At 51.7% G+C, this 22,365-nt stretch overlaps 1 protein-coding gene across 2 annotated transcripts in view; it reads left to right on the top strand.

Moving 5' to 3' along the window:
* Nucleotides 1–22,365, top strand: part of KAZN (kazrin, periplakin interacting protein) — a 1,229,657-nt gene that overhangs the window by 1,145,311 nt on the left and 61,981 nt on the right. For both annotated transcript variants that reach the window (XM_054437733.2, XM_054437695.2), the window contains 2 exons: nt 2,247–2,383; nt 10,960–11,130. In XM_054437733.2, coding sequence (XP_054293708.1) covers nt 2,247–2,383; nt 10,960–11,130 — 308 coding nt within the window. The remainder of the gene's footprint in view (nt 1–2,246; nt 2,384–10,959; nt 11,131–22,365) is intronic.

Raw genomic sequence — 22,365 nt, 5'->3', positions numbered from 1 at the left:
AAATTGAATCACAGAATATATGGCCTTTAGTGGCTGGCCTTTTTCACTAAGCATGTTTTCAAGGTTCATCCATGTTGTTGCAAATATCAGTACAGTTGGCCTCTTTATCCACGGGTTTCACATCTATGGATTCAAGGAACTGTGGATCAAAAATACTCAGGGACCAGGCACTGTGGTTCATGCCTGTAATCCCAGCACTTTGAGAAGCTGAGGCAGGCAGATGACTTGAGGTCAGGATTGAGACCAGCCTGGCCAACATGGTGAAACCCCATCTCTACTAAAAATACAAAAATTAGCCTGGGGTGGTGGTGTGCACCTGTAATCCCAACTACTCAGGAGGCTGAGGCAGGAGAATCGCTTGAACCCGGGAGGCGGAGATTGCAGTGAGCTGAAATCGCGGCACTGTACTCCAGCCTGGGTGACAGAGCAAGACTCTGTCTAAAAAAAAAGAAAAAGAAAAAGAAAAAAACTCAGGAAAAGAAAATGAATGGTTTTATCTATACTGAACATGTACAGATTTTTTTTTCTTGTCATTATTCCCAAAACAATACAGTATAACAACTATTCCTGTGGCATTTATATTTTACTAGGTATTGTAAGTGATCTAGAGATAATTTAAAGTGTATCGGGGGATTGTGTAGGTTGTGTGCAAATACTATGCCATTTTATATAAAGGACTTGAGCATCTGTGGATTTTGGTGTCCACAGGGAGTCTGGGAACCAATCCCCATGGATACTGAACAACGGCCCTCCTTGTTTTTATTTATTACTAGGTAATATTCCATTATGTGGCTATGTCTCATTTTGCTTATTTATTCATCCATTGGTGGACTTTTGAGTTCTTTTCACCTTTTGGGCTCCGATGAATAATGCTATAAACATTTGCATATAAGTTTTTGTGTAGACATATGTTGTCATAGCTCTTGGATGTATGCCTAGGAGTAGAATCGCAGGGTTGTATGGTAAGTTGATGTTTAATCTTTGGAGGAGCTATCAGACTTTTCCAAAAGCAGCTGCACCATTTCACGTTCCTGCCAGCAGTGCATGAGGATTCCAGTTTCTCCACATCCCGCCAACACTTGCTATTGTCTGTTTTCTATTTGTAGCTATTCTCGTGAGTGTGAAGTGGTATTTCATTGTGGTTTTGATTTGCATTTCCCTGATGACTATTGATATCGAGTCTTTTCATGTGCCTATTAGCCATTTCTTGGAGAAGTGTCTGTTCAGATCCTTTGCCCATTTTGTTTGTTTGTTTGTGACAGAGTCTCACTGTCACCCAGGCTGGAGTGCAGTGGTGCAATCTCAGCTCACTGCAACCTCTACCTCCTAGGTTCAAGCAGTTCTCCTGCCTCAGCCTCCCGAATAACTGGGATTACAGGCACACACCATCACACCCGGCTAATTTTTGGTATTTTTAGTAGAAAGGGGGTTTCACCATGTTGGCCAGGCTGGTCTCGAGCTCCTGATCTCAAGTGATCTGCCCGCCTCGGCCTCCCAGAGTGCTGGGATTACAGGCATGAGCCACTGCACCTGACTTCCTGTTTAAATGACTTCCTGTTCTTTTTATTATTGAGTTGCAAGAGAGACTTGTATATTCCAGATAGAAGCCACTTATGAGATACAGGATTTGCAAATATTTTATCCCATTCTATGAGTTGTCCTTTACTTTCTTGATGATATCCTTTGAAACACAAACGTTTTTAATTTTGATGAAGTCCAATGTGTCCGTATTTTCTTTTGTTGCTCTACGCTCTTGGTATATGTCTTAGTGCATGTTTGTAACGTAATACTTCTCCCCACGGAAGAAATGAGGCAGGAGGGGCTGTTGGACTGGACTGAGTGGTTCCAGTGGGCTCAGGGTGGCCCCGGGGTTCCTTTTGACAGGGAACTGAGGCCCTGTCTGCTTCCTGAGCCATGGGCCCCTGGAGCCCACCAGGCCTCAGTTCTTTGTCATTGAACACTCAGCCAGCTTAGGGCTGGGAAAGCAGTTTCAACAAGGACTTGCTCCCTGGTCAGATCGACACAGCTGAGAGGTGAGAATCGGGGCTCTCGACATAGGTGAGCCTGGCTTGGAATCGTGGGAAGGCCACCAAGTGGCTGGGGCACATGGGAGGGACATTTCGTCTTTCTGAGCCCTGTTTTCTCACCTGTTACAAAGGCGACGGCGGTGATGCCACTTCTCAGCACTCAGGCATCTGGAGGGGACAGCTGGGGTCTTGGGAACTAACTCTCTCCTTTATCCCCAGCCATGAAAGCTGACCGGAAGCGCTTAAAGAGCGAGAAGACAGACCTGGTGAGCCAGATGCAGCAGCTGTATGCCACACTGGAGAGCCGCGAGGAGCAGCTCCGAGACTTCATCCGCAACTATGAGCAGCACCGCAAGGTCAGCCACCACCCTCCCCTCCCCTCCCCTCCCGACACACCAGCTCCCACCTCCCCTGCTGGCTGGCCACCTTCACAGGGTCTGCCTCTTGAATCCCCAGACACAGATAGGGAGGCCTTTGATGCGTCCAGGCAGGCCTAGGCACCGAGATAAAACCGGCACAACCCCCAGAGAGGGATCTCCATGTCTCCTGGGCAAACAGGACAGCGTGGACTCAGGAGTCCGGGGGGTTCAGATCCCGGCTCCTTGTGTGTGTGCCCTCGCAGATCTCACTTGACCTCTCAGAGCCTCAGTTTCCTCTCTGCAGAATGGTGATTGTGGTGGACCTTTCAAAGCTACAATAAGGACTCTATGAGATGATGAATGCCGAGCACTCAGCCTGGTGCCTGGCACATAGTAGCATCGTCAATAAGACGCATAGCTAACATTTACTAACACCATAATAAAAGTGTGAAGAGAGAGCTGGGGAGCCCCAGTGAGACAGCAGGAAGTTCTGCCTATAGGGAGGGAGTCTTGGAAGGCTTCACAGAGGAAGTGACATATGCATTGGGCTCTGTGGGGTGAATAGGAGTTTATGGGTCAGCTAACTGAGGAATTTGTTTCACCATGTATCTCTCTGGTATCTGTGGTATGACATGCCAAAGAGGACACCAAAACTTAAAAAAGAGTCAGTCCCCTGGCCAGGCACAGTGGCTCACGACTGTAATCCCAGCACTTTGGGAGACCCAGGTGGGTGGAATGCTTGAGGACAAGAATTGGAGACCAGCCTGGCCAAAAGCCCATCTCTACTAAAAATACAAAAATTAGCCGGTCATTGTGGTGCACACCTATAGTCCCAGCTACTCAGGAGGCTGAGGCATGGAATCACTGGAACCCAGGAGGTGGAGGTTGCAGTGAGCCGAGATCGCGCCACTGCACTCCAGCCTCGAGCTGAATGCACTTCCGGCCTCTGTTTTCTGCCCTGCGTAGGCACCTTGGTCACAGCCCTTGTCACAGGGTGTTCAGCTCGAGGCTCCTCTTTTGAACAGTGGGAAGCAGCAGGCCAGGTGAATGAGTCCTTCCCAGATGCTGCCTCTGAGCCGGAGTTCAGAGACCAGAGTGTTCCAGACTGTATTTGAATCTAGATGCTTTGTCCCCCCACACCCACGTTGGTCTTCACCAGTGATTCCTTGCTGTCACCTCCCGGGCACGCACATCACTTCCTTTCTATGATGAAAGGAGCCTCAAGAGTTCTCTGGGCCAGGCCACCACAGCCCCTGACGGGGATCTGGGACTTCTAGCTGCCCTCAGTGACCGACTCAAGAGCAGGGCCCGGCTCCCCGTACCCTGCCTACCTGTCCCCCCACCCCGCTCTGCCCTGCCTGCTCGGCCCAGCCCTCCCCTGCCCTGCCCGCCCAGCTCCCCCTCCCCTGCCTGCTTGGCCTGGCTCCCCTTCATATTAGATGAACTGAACCTCCCCATGCCTGTCACAGGCAAACGGTTTGTCAGGAAGGGGACGACCCAGAAGCAAGGCAGAGGGAGGCAGGGGAGCCCACAGAGGCTGCTTTCTCAGACTCTGGCATGGGGAGCAGCTCATGGGCCTGGGGTCTGCTCCTTACGGTGAGGCTGTCTCAGCAGCATTGCCTTTGGCCAGCAGGGAGTCAGAGACCAGGAGCTCAGAGTGACCTCCATGCAGAGGGAGGGGTAGGGGATCCCGCTCTCCTGTCTGATGATGCAGGTACACATGTGTGCTCACAGGCACGTGCTGTGGGAGTTACGGCATGTATTTCAAGGGCTTGCAGGCAGAGTTCTCAGAGCCTGGTGTGTGTCCATTCATTTAACACCTACACGGACACTGTGGGGCATATGGTTATCCTCCCATTTCACGGATGAGCTGATAGACACAGAGAGGGGAGATAACTCACCTACAGTCATGCAGCCGGTGATGGCAGGGCAGGGGCTTACAGGGCCTGGGTCCAGAGCCTACGTGCCTTCCCCCTGTGCAGTGTGCCTCTTCCCCCAACCGCATCATCCCCTGGCACTCAGCACAGCATCCTCTGGTCGCCTCTGCTCCCTGCCTCCCCTTCTGTGTCCACCTCTCTCATTTCTCCATCCTCAGCCCAAGGAGCTTGGTATTTTTTCAGTGGGCAAGTCAGGGAGAGCCTCTGCCTGACCAGCCCCATGCCCAGCAGCAGGGAAACCTGGTTACCTCTTTTTTATTGGGGACGGGACACAGTGGGGCCAGAGAACCAGCCCACAGCCTTCAATGATGTGCTGGCCCTGGGGCAGAAGACAGGCTCCAAGCTGACCTTGTACTCGTCCCCTGAGCCACCAGCTTCCTCCTCCTGGGACCAGGGTCGTGCAGGGATTAAGAGCAGACAGATAGGTTAGCATCTCACCTCTGCACTGGCTATGGGGGTGGCTCGGGCAAACAGCTGACTCTCCCCGGTCTCAGCCTTCACATCTGTAAAGCAGGATGAAGATTGCAACTCCTCACAGCCCAGTGCTGTCAGCCCTGAGGTTCCCAGGGCATGGAAAGCAAGGGGGGGTGGGGGTAGGGGCGTATGCCTGCTACCATTATCATTATCATTATCATTATCATTATCATTATTATTGTTTTCGGGGATTCGGAGTCAGCATTTGATCATGAAAATTCCACAGTGGATTTCAAAGCCCCTCTGCCGGCGCCTCACCTGCCACTCCCTGGTGTTGGTCTCACTGGCAAACCCGGAGAAGGAAATGAAGGCCCCAGGTAGGCAGGAGTGGAGCTGTGGCTGGTCCCACACAGACCCCAGTCGTAGGTCTGGTTTCTGGGAATGGGGTGGAGAGGCAAGACCTGTGCAGAAAGGAACGCAGACAAGTCCTTCTGGGAGGGACAGAGGGTCTCAGAGGACCCAGGAATCAGGAGCTAGAAGAAAGAGCTCCCTGAGAACGCATGCCCTGAAGGAGGACAGATCAGGATTTAGAAAAGCAGCCAGTTACGGTGGCTCACACCTGTAATCCCAGCACTCTGAGAAGCCAAGGCGGGAGGATCGCTTGAGCCCAGGAGTTCAAGACCAGCCTGGACAACAGAGTGAGACCTCCATCTCTACAAAAAATTTTAAAAATTAGCGGGGCAGGGTGGCACACGCCTGTAGTCCCAGCTACTTGGGAGGCTGAAGCAGGAGGATTGCTTCAGCCAGGGAGGTTGAGGCAGCAGTGAGCCCAGATTGTGCCACTGCTCTCCAGCCTGGGCGACAGAATGAGACCGTATCTCAAAAAAAGAAAAGAAAGAAAGAAAAAAAAGCAAGAGGGTGCTGAGCAGAGTCCAAGAGGATCCAAAAGATGGCGCTGTTACCAGGTAATCGTCCTGGCAAGGACTGTGGTGATGGCTGCCTTCAGAGGCCACCTCAGCAGGAGCTGGCATGAACATAGTATTACCTATAGCAAATGTTTATTGTGCACCTACTGCATACAGGCATGAACATGGTATTACCAATAGCAGACGTTTATTGTGCATCTACTGTATACAGGCATGAACATGGTATTACCAATACCAGACGTTTGTTGTGTACCTACTGTATACAGACATGAACATGGTATTACCAATAGCAGATGTTTATTGTGCATCTACTGTATACAGGCGTGAACATGGTATTACCAATAGCAGACGTTTATTGTGCACCTACTGTACACAGGCATGAATGTGATATTACCAATATCCGGTGTTTATTGTGCACCTACTGTATACAGGCATGAACATGGTGTTACCAATAGCAGATGTTTATTGTGCAGCTACTGTTCAAGGCATGAACATGACAAGTAACAGACATTTACTGTGCACCTACTGTATAAGGCATGACCGTGACAGTACCAATAGCAGATGTTTATTGTGCACCTGCTGTATACAGACATGAATGTGCTATTACCAACAGCACATTTATTGTACACCTACTGTATACAGACATGAATGTGCTATTACCAACAGCAGACATTTATTGTGCATCTACTGTGTACAGACATGAATGTGGTATTACCAGTAGCAGATGTTTATTGTGTGCCTACCGTGCACAGGCACTGCCCTCATCTCTTCACATTTGCTACTTTAATAGCAATCCTTCGAGGAGTGATTGTCCCTATTCCCCCCATTTAATAGGTGAAAACTGAGACTTAGGTAAAGTCTCAGGCCCAGGGCCACATGATTATGGAAAGGGGTAGAGGCAGGATGCAAACCCAGGAGGTCTAGTCCCAGAGCCCCGGCCCCAGAGCTCATAGGACTGGGCCTGGCCTGGGCCACCCTCCCCACACCACTCAGTACGTGTACAGAGGAACAAAGGAATAATTCCCACTGTTTGCCCTTTTCTACAACCCAAGGCCAACCACAGAGAGGAGGTCACAGCTGTCCCCATGAACCATGGGTAGAGTGCTAGCTATTTCAGTGGCCAACCTAACGTTTCATACCAATGCTTCTCTGTGTCTTTTCATGATATATCAAATTTGTTTTTTAAAATTGTTTGGGCAAAAATGATACATTTTCGTGGGGTACATAGTGATGTTTGGATCCATGGCATGTATAGTTAACAGATCAGAGTAATTAATATATCCATCTCAAAGTGTTACATCCATCTCAGATTTGGCAAGAAAATTCCCATGGAGAGCACCGTGTCATTTTTTAAGACATAGATGACTAGGGGCATCCCCCAAGTCTGACCAGCAGCTGGGGTGGGGTTGACGCTACTCAATAGAAGCCTTGTGGCTATGACTTCCGGGGGCAGCTCCCTGTGGCCACAGCCGAGCAGCAAGTGCCACTTTTATTGATTGGCTTCATAATGCCCTTCAGATTCATTCAGAAAAATGAAATTTGGAAAACACTCATTTTTAAAAAATTAATACCTTAATACTGAGTTATGAATATTAGAAGTGGAGAGAGTCACGCCTGTAGATCGGTGGAATAGCAACATTAAAACAATATTTTAGTCATTGTTGGGTCCAGCCCCATTTTACAGGTGGGAAGACTGAGGTCCTCAAGGGTCAAGTGACTGACCCAAGGACACATGTTTAGAGCCAGTTTGGCAAAACTGAAGCCACAAGTCCTGGTTTTATTTCACCTCTTCCAAGATCTTGCAGCTGGTTACCAAAAATGATTTGCATTTTATGTGCAAGATAAATGTCCCCCTGGAACAGGATGACTGGAACCCTCAGGTTCCCTAGCCCACACAACTGTGCCCGCTCAGTCTGCCATGGCCCACCCAACTTCTCCAGCAGACTCTTGTAGGACTCCACTGGAGCAGACAGCAGGAAGGACCCCAGGCCCTGAGCTACTGGGAGTGGGGGGATGGCACAGGAACAAGGCTGCTGAGAAAGGAGGGGTCTTGGCCTGTCCAGAATGTGGCCGATGGCCCAGCATGGTGGCTCATGCCTGTAATCCCAGCACTTAGGGAGGCTGAGGCAGACAGATTACCTGAGGTCAGTAGTCCAACACCAGCCTGGCCAACATGACGAAAGCCTGCCTCTACTAAAAATACAAAAATTATCTGGATGTGGTGGTGTGTGCCTGTAGTCCCAGCTACTCGGGAGGCTGAGGCAGGAGAATTGCTTGGACCCAGGATGCAGAGGTTGCAGTGAGCCAAGATCGCACCACTACGCTCCAACTTGGGTGACAGAGCGAGACTCCATCTCAAAAAAGTTAAAAAAAAGGAAACAAAAACAAACAAAAAACAGAATGTGGCAAAACTGCAACATTTCTGAAAGCTGTGCCAAATGCACTTTCCCTGTCATATGACTGTAGATGGAAGGGAAACAGGCCACTTTCATCTCACCACTGTCACCTCCCCAGCCAGACTTTTTTTGTTTTTTGTTTTTTGGGTTTTTTTTTTTTGAGACGGAGTTTCGCTCTGTTGCCCAGGCTAGAGTGCAGTGGCATGATCTCCACTCACTGCAACCTCTGCCTCCTAAGTTCAAGCGATTCTCGTGCCTCGGCCTCTGGAGTAGCTGGGATTACAAGCGCATGCCACCACACCTGGCAAATTTTTGTTTTTTTTTTTTTTTTTTTTAGTAGAGATGTAGTTTCACCATGTTGGCCAGGCTGGTCTCGAGCTCCTGACCTCAAGTGATCTGCCCTCCTCCACCTCCCAAAGTGCTGGGATTACAGGTATGAGCCACTGCACCCAGCTCCTAGCCAGACCTTCATGCCCCTGCAGCCCCCTCCTCTGCCCTCTGTATTCCACTCCCCGCATTTTTTTTCTCTTTTTTTGTCTTTTTGAGATGGAGTTTTGCTCTTATTGCCCGGGTTGGAGTGCAATGGCGGGATCTCGGCTCACTGCAACCTCCGCCTCCCAGGTTCAAGCGATCCTCCTGCCTCAGCCTCCTGAGTAGCTGGGATTACAGGCATGCGCCACCACGCCCAGCTAACTTTGTATTTTTAGTAGAGGCAGGGCTTCTCCATGTTGGTCAGGCTGGTCTTGAACTCTCAACCTCAGGTGATCCATCCACCTCGGCCTCCCAAAGTACTGGGACTACAGGCGTGAGCCACTGCGCCCGGCCACACTCCCCTCTTATGTCCATGTGATCCCGAAGTGCTGGCAGCCCCAAAGAACCTCATCTCCCAGGCCTGTCATCCAAGGCCCCACGAGGTCTGGCCAAATCCCACCCTCATAAATTCCCACCGCCCCCAACCCCCTTCCAGTTCCAGACCTCTCGGGGGTCTCCTTTCAGTTGCTTTCCTGCCTCAGGTACCAGCAGGGATTGAGGCCTCTACCACACTGTCTATGGGCTGGCGAAGTTGTTTTACCTCTCGGCCTCAGTTTGCTCACCTGTGAAATGGGGATAATCATAGTCCCTGCCTCAGGGGTGGTTGTGAGGTTTAAATAATGCACCCAAAAGCCTTAGCACTGTACAGAAAGTTCTGTGACAGTTGCTGCTGAGCCCAGCTCTCCTGCTGCCGCGGAATATGACCCCAAGGAGGTGGGAGTCCAAAACTTGAAAGCACCTACAACGCCTTCCCACCCAGCCTAGAGCCCTTGGTCTGTTCACGAGTGGTAGTGTGAACCAGTGACTGCGATGAGACAAAAATGATCCTAAGGGTCCTAGTGGGACTTCCTCCTAATTCAGGGACATTTTATAAGCAGCCTCTTGTACACCACCAGGTTCTCAGGGACAACCCTTACCCCAGTGGTCAGTTCTGCACTGTAGCAGAATTTTTCACTGTAAGCTCCACGAGTGCAGGGATTTTTGTCTGGTTTGTACCAGACAAATATCCACAAATATTGGTTGAATAACAGACCAGTATCAGCTTCAAATAAAGAAAACAGGTTAGAAAGGGCCTGGGGCTTCTTTCTTACACGGGTGGTCAGGGAAGCCTTCTCGGAGGAGGAGACAATTGAGCAGTGATCTGAGTGAAGCAAGCAGGTGCCTGCTGGGAGCCCAGCCCTGTGCAGAGCTCTCCAAGTGGATTCCCTCATGCAGACCCACACAAATGCCCCAAAGTATATGTGGTGTTATCCCCTGGTTACAGATGGGGAAATGAGGCAGGGATGACTCAGCATCATTGCAAAGCCAGGATTTGGCCCAGGTTCTCCCTCTGTCTCCAGAACCAAGGCCATAGCTACAGCTCTGACAGCCACAGAGAAAAGGCCAAGTTCTCCCTCAGCCTCCCTGTCTCTCAACCATCTGGAAGTGAGGCCTTCAGAGACAGGTTTGTCAGACAAGGCAGGATGGTGGCCTCTCTCCATGGTCCCAGGCCACATAGAGACCTTGAATTTGCTTTCGATTTGGTGAATGGGAAGATGGTGGCTGGGTGGATGAGTAGGGCTCCCCGCTGGGACTGTCCTTCTCAAAAGGACGCCTGTTGTTCTGAAATTTTGCTCCGGCCAACAGAGGTCACAGCCCCGATTCAGCTGTCTGTTCCTGCTCTGGGGACTGGCACAGCCGGGGCCTGGCCCTTCCCTGGACAATCACAGAAAACAGCTCATACAGGAGGGCCAGTCTGGGGAGGGGCCTGGGGCAAGTGGCTGAGGACTGTGCTGCATTCAGGACACAACAGCTGTTTCTCTCACAGGCTGTGACCCTGTGGGGTGGTGGCTGGACCTTGTGGCAGTCCAGACAATTGGGGTCGCTGGTGCCTCCTTACTGTTGACCCTGTTTCCCTGTGATGAACACAATTTACCAAACAGAACAAAGCCCCAGAACAACTATTGCACCCTAACTTCTGTCAGACTGTTAAGTATTTCCCGCACGTGAAGTCATTCAATCTTTAGAATTCTTTGAAACAAGTAGGATTGACTCCTGCCCCATTTTACATAAGGGGAACCCAGACTTGATGAGGTAGAATGACTTCCCCAAAGCAGTCATTTGCCAGCTTATTCATTCATGCAGCAAAAAAAGGATTTAATGAGCATCTACTGGGTTCATCTCTGTTTCAGTCTTCCAGCTAGTTTGTGGCAGAGCCGGATGGAGTTCGTGCCCACGGCTTTCCCATCAGAGCCAGAGCTCCTGGCCACATGTCATGGGGCCGCCCCACTTCTTTTTCCATCTAGGGGTTAGGCCCCCTCTAGGTGTTCCTGGGCCAGGAGGAGCCTGGCTGTAACACCCACAGTGCTCTCTCCCTCTCCCACCCACAGGAGAGCGAGGACGCGGTCAAAGCGCTGGCCAAGGAGAAGGACCTGCTGGAGCGTGAGAAGTGGGAGCTGCGGCGCCAAGCCAAGGAGGCCACAGACCACGCCACGGCACTGCGCTCCCAGCTGGACCTCAAGGACAACCGGATGAAGGAGCTGGAGGCCGAGCTGGCCATGGTGAGAACCCTCCCCACCCAAGTGGGCCTGGCATCTGCTAGCAGTGCCGTGCTGGGAGCCAGGACGTCTGGCATCGACTCACATCGGAGACCTAGGGTGGGGTGGGTGCAGCAGAGCAGAACACAAGCAGAGGGGCAGGGCCTGCAGTGGGAGGGGGCTTTTTGCAATGCATCATAAGTTTCCCTCCAAGACCATGCCCCCAGAGCCTGGGCCAGCCTTTTATCCACCTGCCTTGGGCCCAGGGAGTGTGGAGACACTGGGAAACCACTTACTCTTCCACACACCCCAGCCTGCTGTTAGGAAAAAAAAGGCCAAGTGCAGTGGCTCGTGCTTGTAATCCCAGCAGTTTAGGAGGCCAGGACAGGCGGATTGTTTTTGAGCCCAGCAGCTTGAGACCAGCCTGGGCAACATGGGCAAAACCCCATCTCTACCAAAAAATTCAAAAAAATTAGCCAGGCCTGGTACACGCCTGTAGTCCCAACTAGACCGGTGGCTGAGGCAAAAGGATTGTCTGAGCCCTAGAGGTGAGGCTGCAGTGAGCCACTGCACCCCAGCCTGGGCGAAGTGAGACCCTGTCTCAAAAAAAAAAAAAAAAAATTTTTTTTGTTTAAAATATACATATTTGCTTAGGAAAATATTTGGGAGGAAATACATGGAAATATTAACGTTCATTCTCTCAGAGTGGTAGCGACTTTTATTTCTTTCTTTCTTTGTTTATTGGCCTCTTTTCAAATGTCTCTGCAGCAAAAATGTCTTACTTGGGTCATTAAGGAAACAAATAATTTTTTCCTAACCCAAACCAAGGCCTCAAAATACTTCCAGACACTTTGTTTTCCCAGGAGATGCGTACCCTTTGCGTGTGGGGACAGAGGGTCCGGGTCGGGAGAGAGAGCCCTGGAGGTCTGTTCTGCCTGCTCCTGTGTGATCTTGGGCTGCCCAGTCGACTGTTCTGGGCTTCAGTGCCTTTTACTTGTTACTGGGCTGGGAGTGGAGTCTCAGTCCCATCCTACCTTCCCCACAGAGTGGCTGGGCAGATCCAGGGAGCTTGTGGCTAGAGTAGGGGCAGGGGGAGGACATAGCTCTTAGAGGATTTGTCGTCCTGCAGAGTGCTGATGCCAGCTAACACACAGCTAACAGTGTGGTTACAGCCATGTGATCTGGGTTCGAATCCAGCCCCAGGTGCTTCCCAACTGTGTGACTTTGGGCAGGAGCCTTTACCTCTCTGGACTCCATATGCATCAACTCAAAACAGAGATAATGGCATATGTAGTTGACCCTTAAACAACGCAGGGCTTAGGGGTGCTGATCCCCTGTGCAGCTAAATCCATGTATAACTTTTGACTCCCCTAGAACGTAACTTCTAGTAGCCCACTGTTGACCAGAAGCCTTACTAAGAACAGTCAGTGAGCACATCTTTTGTGTGTTAACTGTCTCGTGTATTGTATTTGTATTAGTTCGTTCCTACACCGCTATAAAGAAATAGCTGAAACTGGGTAATTTATAAAGGAAAGAGGTTTAATGGACTCACAGTTCCGAAGGTCTGGGGACACCTCAGAAACTCATAATCATGGCAGAAGGCAAAGGAGAAACAAGGCACCTTCTTTACAAGATGGCAGGAGGGAGAATGAATGCAGGAGGGACTACTGCACGCTTATGAACCATCAGATCTCGTTAGTATTCTATCACTATCACAAGAACAGCATAGGGGAAACCAGCCCCATTATCCACTTCCCTCCACCTGGTCCTTCCCTTGACACGTGGGGATTACAATTCGAGATGAGATTTGGCTGGGGACCCAGAGCCAACCATATCAGTATTCTTTGAATAAAGTAAGCTAGAGCAAAGAAAATGTTATTAAGAGAATCAGGCCGGACGTGGTGGCTCATGCCTGTAATCGCAGCACTTTGAGAGACCGAGGAGGGTGGATCAGCTGAGGTCAGGCGTTCGAGACCAGCCTGGCTAACATGGTGAAACCTTGTCTCCACTAAAAATACAAAAATTAACCAGACGTGGCGGTGGGTGCCTGTAATCCCAGTCACTCGGGAGGCTGAGACAGGAGAATCGTTTGAACCTGGGAGGCGGAGGTTGCAGTGAGCCAAGGTCGAGCCATTGCACTCCAGCCTGGGCGACAGAGCAAAACTCCATTTAAAAAAAAGAGAGAGAATCATAAGGAAGAGAAAATATATTTGCTATTCATTAAGTGGAAGAAGAGGATCATCATCAAGGTCTTCATCCTCGTTGTCTTCACACTGAGTGGCTGAGGAGGAGGAGGGAGAGGAAGGATTGGCTTTGCTGTCTCAGGGGTGACCGAGGTGGAAGAAAATCCGCCGATAATCGGGGATTTGAACTGCACCCATGCAGTTCAAACCCAAGTTGTTCAAGAGTCCACTGTGCTTTGTAGGGCTCTTGTGAAGATTTCCAAGAAATAAAGCAGGAGAAGCACTTGGCACCGGGCCCGGATCCCTGGACGTGGTAAAACCACGGCAGGATGGTTTACTAAGGACCAGGCCCCCAGGGCAGGCCGGGGCAGGATCCCTGGGCCTCTCCTAGGTCTCCTTGTCCAATGCTGACCCCTAGTGGTGAGAACTGCTGGGCAGGAAAAAGCTGCGGCTGCAGGGACTTCTGGGGTTCAGGGGGTTCCCACCAGTGGGGTTGATAATACTGGAGGCCCTGCTGCTATGTGCAGCCCAGAAAGAAACCTTTGAACTTGCAGGCCAGGAAAAGGCCCCTGTTCTCCCAGGTCTTCCTCATGCCTTGTGGACAGACAGATGTGTCTTCCTTGGAGTTCTGGCCTTAGGCATCTGAGGACTCCCTGGGTCTTTCTGGCCTAGGATCCAGCTCACCCTGGCTTACACCCCCACTGTGTCTGGACACTCAGCCTATTTCCGTTCTGGCCAAGAAAACTCAGGTTCTGGCCTCCTTCTGGCAGGCATCAGATGCATCTGCCCGTGTGAATGTTGGCAGCTCAGGTTGATTGGTTTATGTTCATGTTAACAGCACAGGCAGTATCTACCCAGGGCTTGGAGGCAGAGGGAAGAGGCTTCACGAGGAGCTGTGATGGCCCCAGTCTTGTTGGGGTGTCCACCTGACTGCAGGTTCCCTCCATTGCCCGCCATGCCTAAAGTTTCACAGCCATGTTGCCTGCAGGCCCAGCTCCCCCACTGCACGGCTGACCCTTCCTCGGGGGGTGCCTTAAGTCCTGGGTTGCGAGCAACAGAAAGCAGCTGTGCTCTGCCAGTGGAAGCATAGAGGGTGGGTTGGAAGGAAGTCAGGTCCACACGTGCAGTGGGGAGGTGGAGGGCGCAGCTTAGCAATGGCAGAAGCCACAGCAGCTGCAGGCCGGGCATGGTGTCTCATGCCTGTAATCTTTTGGCTTTGGGAGGCCAAAGCGGGCAGATGACTTGAGGTCAGGAGTTTGAGACCACCCTGGCCAACATGGCGAAACCCTGATTCAACTAAAAATACAAAAATTAGCTGGACGTGGTGGCACGCACCTGTAATCCCAGCTCCTCGGGAGGCTGAGGCAGGACAATCGCTCGAACCCAGAAGGCAGAGGCTGCAGTGAGCCGAGATCACACCACTGCACTCCAGCCTGGGCAACAGAGTGAAACCCCATCTCAAAAAAAAAAGAAGCCCCCCAGCTGTGGAGGTGGGGAGCCAGGCCCGGGGGGATGGTGCGCTCAGCAGCCCCTGCAGCTAGGGGACGAACATGTCCCTTTTGTCTTCTGATGAAATCTTACCTCAGTGAGGTCCATGCAGCATGCCCTGTGGCCCATCTTGGGCCACTTACTTGCCCCTTACCCAGGGGTCCTGGCTGTAGCCGCTGGTGCTGGGCAGTTTCCTAAGTGACCCCGAGGTGCTGCCACAGAGGTGGCAAAGCTCATACCTGCTGGTGACACTGAGGCCACTGGCAAAGCAGATATTGGGGTCTTTCCCAATATCTTTGCCCAATATCTTTTCCCAATATCTTTGCCCAGGCTGGTGCCGAGTGAGGGATGAGCAGCCGTCAGGATCCAGGCATCGTCCCTCCCCACCGTGTCCTGGAGCCAACTCCAGGCCGCCCCACACACCCTCTTCACTGCTTCACTTGGGGAAAAGCCAAAAAGACATTTGCTTCTGCAGACGTTTCCCAAGAAGCAAAGCCCTCTATTGGCATTTAGCAATGAAGGTGGGCACCCTGAGGCCCGCCCAGCCATCCACCCTTGCTGGGGACATTTCCTGTTAAATCCTGATCAAACCAGGCATTACCACCCTCACAGCAACTTCTCTGTAACCACACTGGCCCCATGGGACCACGTGTGTGTATGCGTATGTGTGTGTGTATGTGTAAAATATTGTTTATCAACTTAGAATGGCAAGGCCCGAGCCCACATGAGCCTACCGTTGCCCCCGCAGGAGCCTCCCCTCCATGGCCAGAGCCTGCGTTGATCCTTGGTCATTGGTCATGGGTCGTTGGTCATGCCGTTCAGTGGTTTTTAGCATGTTGACAACATTGTGCAGCCACCACTGCTGTCTAATTCCAGAACAATTGCATCTCTCCAAAAAGCACCCTGTCTTCATGTGCAGTCACTCCAGTAAGGTCTCTAATCTTACGGTTTCGGAGCTGGAGATCAGGCGGTCCTGTACTCCATGGTGTGACGGCTTTGCTGGGGAAGCTTTTGACGGGAGTCCAGCCAGGGCCTGAAGGAGGCAGCTCCCTTACTAGCCTTCCCTCAGTCCACAGGCCTTCCTCACCAGAAAGGTCACATGAGGGGCTGGGAGACAGGGCTGCCTGCTCCTGAGACCATGGGCATCCCCCACACACTGGTCCGGTCCCCGGGAGCCCGGCTCACACGGACCTCCCTGCCCACAAGCGCAGCTTCTCCAGCACGGGAAATGCTGTTCAGTTTACAGTGCTCTCTGTAAACAAGGGCACCATAGACGTTTGGGGCCACATAACGGTGGTGGGGCTGCCCTGTGCTCTGTAGGGTGTGTGGCAGCTTCCCTGGCCTCCACCCACCAGATGCCAGCAGCACCCCTCACCCCAGCCCCCCAGTGTCACAGCAGTAGACTCCAGACATGGCCAGATGTCCCCTGGAGTGAAGAATCATCCCAGACTGGAAGCACCCTTCCATCAAGTAGGACATTTTGCAAGAATCAGACATTCCTATCTGTCTGGGCCTGGGCTGTTTGAGTCTAACAGAGTCCCAGTTTGGGTCCTGTTATTTTCTGTCTGTGTTACCCTTGACAAAGGACTTAACCTTTCTGAGCCTCAGTTTCCTCCTGTATAAAATCAGAACTATAGGCCAGGTGCGGTGGCACACGCCTGTAATCCCAGCACTTTGGGGAGGCTGAGGCAGGCAGATAACCTGAGGTCAGGAGTTCAAGACCAGGTTGGCCAACATGGTGAAACCCGTCTCTACTAAAATTACAAAAATTAACCAGGCATGATGGCAGGCACCTGTAATCCCAGCCACTCGGGAGGCTGAGGCAGGAGAATCGCTTGAACCCAGGAGGCAGAGGTTGCAGTGAGCTGAGATCACACCATTGCACTCCAGCCTGGATGACAGAGTGAGACTCCATCAGAATAGAATAGAATAGAATAGAATAGAGCAGGGCAGGGCAGGGCAGGGCAGGGCAGGGCAGGGCAGGGCAGGGCTCCATCTCAATAGAATAGAATAGAGTAGAGTAGAGTAGAGTAGAGTAGGTCTCCATCTCGATAGACTAGAATAGAATAGAATAGAGTAGAGTAGAGTAGAGTAGAGTAGAGTAGAGTAGGTCTCCATCTCGATAGACTAGAATAGAATAGAATAGAGTAGAGTAGAGTAGAGTAGAGTAGAGTAGAGTAGGTCTCCATCTCGATAGACTAGAATAGAATAGAATAGAATAGAATAGAGTAGAGTAGAGTAGAGTAGAGTAGGTCTCCATCTCAATAGAATAGAATAGAGTAGAGTAGAGTAGAGTAGAGTAGAGTAGAGTAGAGTAGAGTACAGTAGAGTAGAGTAGAGTAGAGTAGAACCGAACCTTCCCCCTAGAGCGACAGTGCAGGGAAATGAGGCAGTGGGTGAATCAGGCAGGCACGCCGCAGAACTCGGTCAGCGTTCACAGCTCTGTGCTGAGGTTGCTTTGGAGCCACCCTGTCCTCAGACCTCACTGGGGAGGAAGAGATGTGGATTCTCATGCCTGTTCCACTCATCAGTATTTGACCTCACACATACCACCTTTAACCTTTTCCTGCCTCAGTTTCCTCATCTGTAAAAACGACAGCCACCACAGGCCCAGAGGAGAGGCAGGGACTGTGAGGGATGAGCGGGCGGAGAAGCAGGAGGGTTTGGCCAAGCCTCAGGTTCCTTTTTAATGGCCACGCTCTGAGTCCGTGTCCCTTGTGCCCATTCTCAGCTGCAACGAAAGCAGTCTGCCCCAAATGTGCCACCTCCAGGCCCCTGGCCACCGCCTTCTTGGACCATTTGGACCAGCCCTTGCCAAGCCAGTTCCTAGGCTGGGTCTGAACCCGGAGTGGTGGGGGACCTGCCGCCCTGCATGAGGACAGGGTCTGCCCAATCCCGAGCCCACCTGAGCCACGCCTGTCGTTGCCCCCACAGGAGCCTCCCCTCCACAGCCAGAGCTTGCATTGGTCCTTGGTCTTTGGTCCTTGGTCATTGGTCCTTGGTGTTGTGGCCCATATTTGCCTCATCAGCTCGCACCGGTGCCTCCCTGCTGGACCTGCTCCCACCTGTACCCCTGAGATCTGTGAAAGAGGGTCCCAGCCGGCTTCCCCCCAAGGAGAAGAACTTAGCTGTGCCACAGGGTGTGTTTATGAAGCACGGGAAGAAGGTGGCCTTGTGCCTGCTCAGTGCCCATTTGGCACAATGTACCATCCGCACAGGAGCACCAGCCTTCCGGTGTCTGCTCAGAGGCTTCTGCCTCGGGATCCTCCCAGTCTTTACCCCAGAGAAACATTCCCTAGACAAGCACTCATCTGCTGAAGGACCCGGTAGAGGATTTGGTTTCTGGGCACAGCGTGCCTGCAGGGCCAGGCTTGCTCTCTGATGTGGGAGATGTGATGGGTGCATTGTGGCCTCAGGATCAGCGGAACCTCAGGCCCTCCTGGTCAACAGGAACTGCCATTGGCCCCAGCCAAAAGGCAGGTGAGGGCAGAGCCCTGTGCTGCCATCTCCCCTTCCTGCCTCATGGGTCTCACTGCCCAGGCTCAGGGAGCATATAAATAATCCTAACAGCACCATGGCTGCTCTGAGACAGTGGGCCAGACCAGATCCTTGACTCTGGTGTGAATTACTCCTCACATCATCCCTGCTTGTGAAATAGAGACTCCTTAATAACAATCGCTAATATTTATTGGGTATTTTTACCCTGGACCAAGCACTCTCCCTAGCGACCATGTGAGGAAGGAATTGTCATTATCCCTGTTAGACAGCTGGAGGCACGAAGGCACGGAAAGGTGTGGAGCCTACCTTGGGATCCCACAGCTCAGAGTGGCAGAGCCAGAATCAAATCCAGACAGAGCCCAAGCTCCAAAGAACTGTGCCAGGGCCTGGCCACCTCGTGACACAACTCCAGGGGGCACCGCTTACATAAACATGGTCCCTCTTGGTTTCACCGTCTTATATTGTGGGACCTTGAAGTTCAGAATGGTGGAGTAATTTGCTCAAGGTTACACAGCAAGTTAAGTGGGAGAAATGGAGTTTGAACCCAGTTCTGTCTGACTTTTGTCGAATGGACGCATTTGTGTCAAGTTAACAATTCCCAGGAGCGTGACATTCCAAGTTCCGAGTGCTTGGAAAAGGCTGGAGGCTCAGAGAGGAGAAGAGAAGAGTCAGAACCCAAGGGGAGTTCCCAGCATTAAATTGCATTTAGAGGAAGAGGTTAGTCAGAGAAATGTGTCAGTTGCCACAGGAGAGGATCTAATGTGTGTGTGTGTGTGTGTGTACATGTATGTATGTGTGTGTGTGTGTTAGTCTCTTCTCATGCTGCTGATAAAGACATACCCAAGACTGGGTAATTTTTAAAGAAAGGGAGGCTTAATGGACTCACAGTTCCACATGGCTGGGGAGGCCTCACAATCATGGTGAAAGGTGAAGGAGGAGCAAAGGCATGTCTTACCTGACGGCAGGCAAGAGAGCCTGTGCAGGGGAACTGCCTTTTATAAAACCATCAGATCTCGGGAGACTTATTCACTATCCCGAGAACAGCACGGGAAAAACCTGTCCCCATGATTCAATTACCTCCCACCAGGTCCCACCCATGACACATGGGGATTATGGGAGCTACAGTTCGAGATGAGATTTGGGTGGGAACACAGCCAAACCATATCAGTCCATATACATGTGTATATGTGTGTGTATGCATGTGTGTATTGCGTGTGTATGTGTGTGCATGTGTGTATGTGTGTATACTTGTGTATGTGCATGTGTATGAGTACGTGGGTGTGCAAGTAGGTGCATGTATTTTAGATGAGACTTCACACGCGTCATCTGCAGTTCCTCTCCATTGTAGCTGTGCCTTGGAAGCTTACAATCCTGAGTGGGCAGAGTGGACAGTTTATCCTTGTGCTTCAGAACTCACAGGTACAGCCACCCCATTCTGAAGGACCAACCGTAGGGGACCTCCCAATTGTCAGGTAGCAAGGATGTCAAGCTGCCTACTGAGATGGAAGATGCCACTCCCAGGCCCAGACGGAGATGAGGCCCCGCCTGGGAGAAGGAAGCCGATGGGTTCGGGAGAGTCACCCCACCCAGGCCTCTTCCTCACTCCCTCCCGTGCTCCCTCCAAGGGCTGCCTGTTTCAGGGGCTGGCTTGTACAATCCTGTGCTTCCTATGCATGTGACTGGGAGTGTTTGCAGGAGAGGGAGCTGAGGGTTCATTCCCGCATGACGGCAGAACAGCCTGGGTGCTTATCTCTCCCGAGCCCCACTTTCTGGGCAGCCAGATGGACTGGGCAGGAGGAAGCAAGGGAGTGGGGCATCCCCCTAAGACTGTGAGTGTAGCAGTGTGGAGGGCCAGGAGGCTGTGTGCACGCACACCTGGAGGGAAGGCAGGTGCAACCACCGACTCACCTGGGCTGGGTGTGGTGTTTCAGGAAGTGTGGGTCTCCGTGATGCTGGGTCTGCTGCAGGTGTACAGAGGCTCGAGACACACCCAGCTTCACTCCTTCCTTAAACAAAAAAGTTACCCCATTGTTCTTGCAGTAGGACAGCAGAGCTGTTCCCTGGGCTATCAACACAACAAAGGTTCTGTGAAGCAGGGACCTGCTTCCATTTATCCTGCAGGTTCTTACGGTATGTGTCCTGGATGTGCCGAGCCCCAGGCCAGGTGCTGGGAACTCTGGTGAGCAGACAGGACTGGCCCACATCATTTGTGCTGGTTGTTTTCTTGCCCCACAGGAACGTGGGCTTAGGGGAAACCACACTGGGCTCTCAGTCAGACACCAGGGTTTGGTACCCAGGTTGGATGTTGTGCCCACTGGAGAAGTCACTAAACCTCTCTGAGTTTTGGTTTCTTATCTGTTGAGCACAGATAATCCTGAACTCCCTACCTGCAACCCAGCACTGTTGCACGGAGCACGTGAGGGTGGCAGAGCACAGGTGGTTTTCTCAGCCAGAGCAGCGGCAAGCCAGGTTTGGGGGGCAAGGCTGACACCCTCAGTTTAGCCTCTGCGGTATGGATTTCTGTTCCCTGGGAGCTGGCAGTGGGAGGGAAGTGATTTCACAGATTTCTAGGGTGTCCGAGCTGGAAGGAGCCCTGAAGATCACTTGGTCCAGGCTTTTCACTATATAGATGGGGAAACAGGCTCAGAGGAGGGAGTGACTTGTCTAAAATAACACAGCTGGTCGATGTGTTGAGGGTGCATCAGGCATTAAGCCAAGGACTGTCCGTTTCTTGGTGGGACCCTTTCTCAAGAATCCCTGCTCTGCCAGGAAGAACTCCAGGCCTGGGGCAAGGTTGGAAAGGTTGTGGAGAGAGGAGATGGATTTTTTTGTTGTTGTTAATCTGTGTTCACATGAGAGGCAAAGCCAGCACTTACAGTGGCTCTGCCATCTGTAGCTACCCCCGAAACATCAGTGTTCACCCAAAACCTCAGTGCAGGGGACCCCTGGGCCTCTCCCTGTCTCCTCTGCCATGTCATGAGCTCCCAGAGCCAATCAGAAGTAGAAAATGACTGTGATGAAAAGAATGTGCATTAACACTTTGAGAGGCCAAGGCAGGTGGATCACTTGAGGTCAGGAGTTCAAGACCAGCCTGGCCAACATGGTGCCACCCTGTCTCTACCAAAAATACAAAAAAATTAGCCGGGTGTGGTGACAGGCGCCTGTAATCCCAGCTACTCAGGAGACTGAGGCAGGAGAACTGCTTGAGCCTGGGAGGTGGTGGTTGCAGTAAACCGAGATCGTGCCACTGCACTCTGGCCTGGACAACAGAGCAAGACTCCATCTCAAAAAAAAAAGAAGAAGAAGAAAAGAATATGCAGTAACACATTTCTAATACTTGCCATTTTTCTCCCCAAAAGAATTTGCGATCACTTCTAATAAAACCCCACATATTCTAGGGGGAGATAACACAGCTGAAAGAAGTCTCAGACACTGGGCAGAGAAAGGAAGACCTGTGTGGCCAGTCGAGGCGGCCTCCCGGCCCCAGCTCAGCCCCACACTTGTCCCTGGGCTCCCTCCTGTCCTACATGTTCTTGGCCTGGGCTCCTGAGAGCTGGGCTTAGGATCTGCCTGTCCCCAGCCTGCATTCAAGAAGGAGCTGGTCGTGTAGGCTGATCGTGCACCTGCCCATTTCCTTGCTAGTTCTGCAGAAGGTGCACATGGCTCTTCCCTGGCAAAACCTTGTGAAAGGGAGATGAAGCAGCCTTCAGCCTTGCAAGGAGTTAAACTAATGGGAGCCAAAACACCTTTTTCTTACAATTGGACTTGAATCCTGGCTAGTCCTTGGAGAACCCAAAAGAATGGGTGGTAAGAGTGTTCCTGGGGCTGGGCGCAGTGGGTCACGCCTGTAATCCCAGCACTTTGGGAGGCCGAGGCAGGTGGATCCCTTGAGGTCAGGAGTTCGAGACCAGCCTGGCCAACATGGTGAAACCCCGTCTCTACTAAAAATACAAAAATTAGCCAGGCATGGCGGCACATGCCTGTAATCCTAGCTACACATGAGGTTGAAGCAGGAGAATTGCTTGAACCCGGGAGGCGGAGGTTGCAGTGAGCCGAGCCACTGCACTCCAATCTGGGCAACAGAGTGAAA

The sequence above is a fragment of the Pongo pygmaeus genome, chromosome 1, assembly GCF_028885625.2.
Source record: "Pongo pygmaeus isolate AG05252 chromosome 1, NHGRI_mPonPyg2-v2.0_pri, whole genome shotgun sequence".
Taxonomy (NCBI): Eukaryota; Metazoa; Chordata; class Mammalia; order Primates; family Hominidae; genus Pongo; species Pongo pygmaeus.
Note: the sequence above shows the minus strand (reverse complement) of the source record. Positions and strands in the feature narration are given on the sequence as shown.